Source organism: Mustela putorius, unplaced genomic scaffold (genome assembly GCF_011764305.1).
Source record: "Mustela putorius furo isolate JIRA1106 unplaced genomic scaffold, ASM1176430v1.1 tig00000594_pilon_pilon_pilon, whole genome shotgun sequence".
NCBI classification, from domain to species: domain Eukaryota; kingdom Metazoa; phylum Chordata; class Mammalia; order Carnivora; family Mustelidae; genus Mustela; species Mustela putorius.
The window spans coordinates 378,766-385,470 of record NW_025421427.1 but is presented as its reverse complement, the minus strand read 5'-3'; the positions used below and the strand labels follow the sequence as shown (position 1 = coordinate 385,470).

The 6,705-nt window shown below is 45.5% G+C and overlaps 2 protein-coding genes across 2 annotated transcripts; both read right to left on the bottom strand.

Annotated features, from left to right (window-relative positions):
• Positions 1-3,752: 3,752 nt before the first annotated feature.
• LOC123392664 (histone H4) lies at positions 3,753-4,160 on the bottom strand. The gene has a single exon (XM_045082291.1). The coding sequence runs from the start codon at positions 4,121-4,123 to the stop codon at positions 3,812-3,814; it is 312 nt and encodes a 103-aa protein (XP_044938226.1). The 5' UTR covers positions 4,124-4,160; the 3' UTR covers positions 3,753-3,811.
• A 458-nt stretch (positions 4,161-4,618) lies between these two features.
• On the bottom strand, positions 4,619-5,353 carry LOC101676305 (histone H3.1). Its single transcript, XM_045082262.1, has one exon. It carries the CDS (start codon positions 5,328-5,330, stop codon positions 4,920-4,922), a length of 411 nt encoding a protein of 136 aa, XP_044938197.1. The 5' UTR covers positions 5,331-5,353; the 3' UTR covers positions 4,619-4,919.
• Between the last annotated feature and the right edge of the window lie 1,352 nt (positions 5,354-6,705).

Here is a 6,705-nt window from a genome sequence, read left to right as displayed (position 1 = left end):
TGATTGTGTCTGCTTCTGTATGTTTCTCAATCACAATGGCTGTTTTTAGAAACAATGGCTGTGTTAGACTTTAATCACCTCTAAACTTTTCTCAGTTCATTCCACCCACTTCAAGCTTCATAATGAAACTTGCCACATATCCAGTTGCATATTTGATGTATCTACTTGAGTGTCTAATGGACATCTCAAACTTGATTTTTCCAAATTAGATATCTTAACACATAAACACCAAATCTATTCTTTCTCCAGTGTTCCCCACCTCAATAAATGGAACTCCATTCTTGTAGCGGCTCATCTGAGAAATCTTGCAATCCTGTTGGAGCTCTTTCTCTTACAACTTTTATCCAACCCAGTCATCTCTGTTACAAATCAATGAAAGCACCTTTCACTACATCCTGTGCTGCTACTTCAGGGCAAGCCACACTCACCTATTGTCCAGATGACCATAATGACTGCTAACTAGTCTTTCTATTTCCACTTTTGATAGCTAGTTTTTTTCTCAGTCCAGCAACAAGAGTGATCATTTCAAAAGTTGTTTCACCCTCAGAACATTCCAGTGATTTTCCCTCTTCATCCCAGCCTATAAGGAGGGTAGCCAATAATTCTAGTTTGTCTGAGTTTGAGGGGTTGCTGGGGATGTGGAACGTTCAATGCTACAACTTGGAGAAAGTCCCAGGCAAACAGGGTGAGTTTGTCTCCCTGCCTAGATGGCTTCACATGCTCTGGGCCCTGGCCACCCTCTGATCTCACTTGCTATCACATTTCTTTGTCTTCACTGACCTTTTTGCTGTTTGCAGAACAGACCAAGCATGTTCCAGTCTCGGAGCCCTTGTATGTATTTCTCTGACTTCCTAGAAGTATCTTATTCTGGTACATGGGGAGGATTTTACTTCTGCCCTAAGAATTAAAATGACATAAAACAAACTAACAGTAGAAAAAGCATACAATTTGTTTACATTTATATAAATACATATATATTTTTTTATATGTAGAAAGAGACATTATTGTACGCCAATATGCTTTCCATGACAAAGGTGCACTCCTAAGGAAATGAAGACCCAAAGAAGCAGTTAGAGTTGAACACTTCTGTACTGAGCTGGACAAAGCGTAGTGAACTGAAAACACAACAAGGCAAGGAGGCTGGGGCTAGGATAGTGAGTTGTGGGAACGTAACTAGGAAGATAAGTGTTAGTTTACAAGGTTTGTTTGTACAGATTTCTCCTGGCCTCAACCCCTCACCCAAGGTGAGAAAAATGTTACTTTCCTCATCATATAAGGGTGACATCTTCCATATGGGGAATTTCTCTCCTGCTTTCAGGAAGAAAAAGGAGAGGTCAGTGTGCCTTCTGGCATCTGTTGTTTTTCAAGTGCCTTTGATCTTTAGGTCCGAGTCAGTTTTTGTGTAGCATATTCTGCTACCTGTCCCTGGATGGCTGCAGACTTCATTTCATTCAGGTCTCTGCTCAAACACCCTCTTATGAAAGAGAACTTTCCAGACCACCTTATGTAAAGTAATACCCCTTTCTGCTCATTCTTTAAAATAGTATATGCATCCCCACATGTATCAATATATGTTTAATTGTTCTGTCTCCCACAACTAGAATATAACTCTCTGAGAGCAGGGACTTTATTTTGTCCCTGACTTGTCCCTAGCACCTAGAACAGGGCTGACAGCTAATAGGTAGTCTCTGAAGGCTTGTTGTGTGGGGAGAGGAAAAGTGTTTTTCCTTCTACCCTTCTAAATTCTTAACAGATCTCCTTGTAATAAAAAGATAGGGTAACAGAAGAAAACCAAATTAAATTATGTGCATATGTACAGGAGCCCCACAAAGATATGAGGTTCAAGGAAATGAACAGAGCAGGAAGCTTTTATATCTGTTAGACAAAGAATACCTTTCTGAAGAAGTGAAAAGACAAAGCGGTTTGGACTAGAAGTAGCAAATGGTAAAGAAGTAAAAAGGTTTGTTCATAGACACTTCTCAACCCTGAGTTCCTCATCTCTGGTGATAATGATTTTTTTCTTCCTCCTGGTACAGGAGGGTACCTTTCAGATAAAAGATTTATCTTTGGTTTCTTGGAAAAAGAAAGAAGTGGGGGTTGATGTGGGGCAGAGGGAATGTCAGGGTGAATTTCCTGCTTCTGAAGCTTAATCTCCTTAGAGTTTAATATATTTAATATGCCAAGGAGGCTTATTAGGGGATCGCATGTCCTGAACCCCATCAGCTGAATGAATGCGTACATGAATTTTCTACGTCAGACCCTAGGCCCACCAGAGTGTTGCCACAATTGATTCTCCATGTACTGTTCTTTTATTTACCTCTGCCCGAATCAATCCATATGGCAGTTTTTCCTCTAGATCTGAGGAATGATGCCAGTGGCAGATAGGCGGCGTTACCTTTGTTCTGAAAAGGCCTTCATGAGTGTTAAGGCTGAAGAAGGCTCTGAGGCGTTCCCCCAGGGCAGTGAGCATGACTAAAATGGACACGGTACTATCTACAAAGCTGTTAATAAAGATTCCAGGCCTGCCATCACAGAAGCTCGTCCTGTCTATTGTAGCAACTACCGCTCCCCTCTCACGTAGAAAATCTGTATCCACACATCTCTCTACGTATACTCTGGATCCACAACGGGGAATTCTGTTGATTTGCTTACAGAGGTCCCCCACTGCCTATAAGAGTACCTGGCACATTACATGAGGTCAATAAATATCTCTTGAAGGAACACCAGCTAGGGAGAACATAAAATGACCGCTCTCCCAACCAGGCCCATGTTGCTCCTCTGGCCATCCAGGATGCGGCTCTGAATTCTCCTCATTGTCAATTTAAATTAGGCCAGACTAGGTACTTTTATCATTCCCCAAGAAATCTTGGAGGACAGTTATCAGGTGCAAAGGGGGCCCCCAAAAGCTAGGAGAGACACCGGCTGAAGCTGACATACTGAGCTTGTGGCCAGCTCACAGGTTCTATCGCACTCACTCAGTTTTATTGAAATATAGTTTATGCACCATAAAATTCATTCCAAATTAGCCGCCCTGATTTCCATTTCTCTGTGAAGGGAGGAAAAGTATGGCGAATTCAGACGGGCTCTGCTGACAGTGAAAGAGGCACTTTCCCCCATAAACCAGATGTTACTTTCCCCTGAATCCAGTGCCCTGGGTTTTCTGGCAGCCTGAATCTGGTTTCTCCCCTGCCGGTTTCCAAAGACTATTTTTTGGAGTTTGTTAGTGGTGAAACCTCTACTGTCCTCGAGACCCAATTGAAGGACACTTGCAGGTCTGAGTCTACTTCGTAATGCACAAAATGATAAATCCCACAGATTCCTTACACAGGGCTTTGGGGTTTCTGGCCAACCTTCCCATCCCCCAGTCTGGCTCGCCTGGGAGGTTGGGGGGGGGTTGGGTGAGGTGGCACATGAGATCATCAGTTCTGATTGGTTGACAAACACGGATGGGACCTGCTGATTGGACAATGTTCCTCTTTGTTCCTAGAAATCCTTGCCAAGTTCCTTGCTCTACTTGGTTTCCCCACTTTTGAGTTAGGAGTATCATCCCTCTTTTACGCGTAATGCAGTCAATGTGGAGGACAGAGGAGCAAGGAAGTACGGCTCAGCTAAGGGAGTCCCTTTAGTGTAATCGGATGTTGCACGGAGCTTTACTTTTAAAAATCCCGCAATCCCACATAATTCGGTCATTAAATCTCAACTGTTCATTTTAACCAATGGAGTAGATCAGGTCAGCTCTTTTTCTGAATGTTTGGGTGGCCCTGAAAAGGGCCTTTGATGGCGAAATGCAATTTCCTAGTGGAATCAGAGCTTAGCCCCCGAAGCCGTAGAGGGTGCGGCCCTGGCGCTTGAGCGCGTAGACCACGTCCATGGCCGTGACCGTCTTGCGCTTGGCGTGCTCCGTGTAGGTGACGGCGTCGCGGATCACGTTCTCCAGGAACACCTTGAGCACCCCGCGGGTCTCCTCGTAGATGAGGCCGGAGATGCGCTTGACGCCGCCGCGCCGGGCCAGCCGCCGGATGGCGGGCTTGGTGATGCCCTGGATGTTGTCGCGCAGCACCTTGCGGTGGCGCTTGGCGCCGCCCTTGCCCAGGCCCTTCCCGCCCTTGCCGCGACCAGACATGGCTCCCAGAAAAGCAAACCCACAGCAAGTGACAAAGCAAGCGAGAGCTGGTCCTTATATAAGACGTCCCCCCTCCCAACCCCACCCCCTGCAGATGTAAAGAATAGAAAGAGCGCAGGCGGGAAATATGACGCCAGCAGTCCCCTCCCTTAGTCCCGCCTCCAGGCCCCAGACACTCCGGGAGGGCGGGTGCAGAACGCAGCTTGACCATTGGTCTTTACTCCCATAATTGGACTACCTTGTTCTAAGGAACTAGGTTTATGGTAAACTCATGTAGGATTCAAAAAATAATCTAATAGAATACTTATATAAAAATGCTTGTTTTGCAGTAATTTCAGTAATGGCAAAAAATATCAAGGTCAAAGAAATATAAATTGAGTAGGTTAGTGATAAGCCAGATTTCAGGTGTTTTGCTTCTAATACCTGTGATGAGATTCCTCTAGTCCTGTTCGTTTTAGAAATGCTCAGGAGGCCCCATTTAATACCCTTCAAATAGCCAACTGTTTCATGCCCCTCTGGAGACGCTGACGGTTCCTTAGGACCTCGATGAACAGTATCTTCTAACCTTGTAAAGGGTTATTTTTGTGTGCATACACCGGGGATGTCTTACGCAGCAATAAGGATCTGTAACCCACACTAGTGTTGCCAACCGATATCCCTTCTTTATAAGTGCATAGGTACTCCCAGTCAACGGTTTCGTTGGTAGTTATTTTACAGCCACTTTAGTTGAAAACGTGGGTGGCTCTGAAAAGAGCCTTTGGCTGAAGTTTAAAAAAAAAAAAAAACCAGTAGCGTCTTACGCCCTCTCGCCGCGGATACGGCGCGCCAGCTGGATGTCCTTGGGCATGATGGTGACGCGCTTGGCGTGGATGGCGCACAGGTTGGTGTCCTCGAAGAGCCCCACCAGGTAGGCCTCGCACGCCTCCTGCAGCGCCATGACGGCCGAGCTCTGGAAGCGCAGGTCGGTCTTGAAGTCCTGCGCGATCTCGCGCACCAGCCGCTGGAACGGCAGCTTGCGGATCAGCAGCTCGGTGGACTTCTGGTAGCGCCGGATCTCGCGCAGGGCCACCGTGCCGGGCCGGTAGCGGTGCGGCTTCTTCACGCCGCCCGTGGCCGGCGCGCTCTTGCGGGCCGCCTTGGTGGCCAGCTGCTTGCGCGGGGCCTTGCCGCCGGTCGACTTGCGCGCCGTCTGCTTCGTGCGAGCCATAGTATGAACAGAAACACACCGCGCTCTCCCCAACACTGCACTAGAATGCCTGCCAATATTTATAGGACGCAAAGTGTAGTGATTGGATGAGGAAAATGCTGACGTATAAGGTTACAGGCTGATTGGTCCATCTTTTAGCTTTCCAACATCGGCGCAATTTCATTGGCTATCACGTTATCCCATTTCTTCAGGTTTTTGTTCCTTTCACATCTGATTTTCGTAGTCTGGATACAGTGCTTTGAACATTACCTTTTCGAAAAGCTAAACATTTACTTCGTTGGTACTGTAGTTCAAAACTCTATATTTCTGTAGTTTTGGGGGAGAAATTTGAGAAATATTGCCCCCGATAATGTACTCTTTTTTCTCCCTTTTCAATAACCCCAACAATCCCCTATCATATAAGTTTCTGAAACCTTTTTCAAAAATGAGATCCCTTTATAATGCTTACATGAAGGAACTCCTTTGAATCCTAACTGAACCATAGTAAAATTACACTGGAGTTTACAGAAATATTCCCAGTAATCGGGCACCTCTGTTAAATATATTTTTAATTTTTAATTTTTTATAAACATACACTATATTTTTATCCCCAGAGGTACAGGTCTGTGAATCGCCAGGTTTACACACTTCACAGCACTCACAGAAGCAAATTCCCTCCCCAATGTCCAAAGCCCCACCCCCCTTCTCCGAACCCCCCTTCCCCCAGCAACCCTCAGTTTGTTTTGTGAGATTAAGAGTCACTTATGGTTTGTCTCCCTCCCAATCCCATTTTACCTCTGTTAAATACTAATGCTGACTTCTAAACTTGGAGCTTTCTGGATCTTATATTTTCTCACGTCTAGAGTATATTCTGCCAGATGTAAAATATCAGTGACTAAATTCTCCAGTACCAACCTCCCTGAACTTTGCGGAGCAGGCGTGTACTCAGCGCAATCAACAGGATTCCCAGACACAAGAAGGGCCAACTTCTCATTGCCAAGACCTAACCTTATAGTTCGTAAAATTTTTCGAGCTTAAAAACACCAAATGTGACCGTTTTGTAAGAGTAGGTAGGCGAGATTCTACCTTTTCATTGGTTGAGTACTTTTATACTGAACAGCCAGTAAGAAATCTAGCATCCTTCATCTGGGTGGACCGTTCGTATTTTATTGAAGCCTATTTAATCCAATGGATACGCAGGAGGCTGGAACGGTAAGAAATCCCCGAAACAAGTGTTTCCTTTTAAAAAGCTGCGTTTAATTAGAGTTCCCGTTTATTACACTAAGAAAAGTTTGATTCCCAGATGTTCACGGCCGCCAGCTAGTACTCGGGCCATCGGATATTCGGGGGAAACCGGGAAGCTCGCGTTACTTAGGCCGCGCGGACTTGTTTGAGA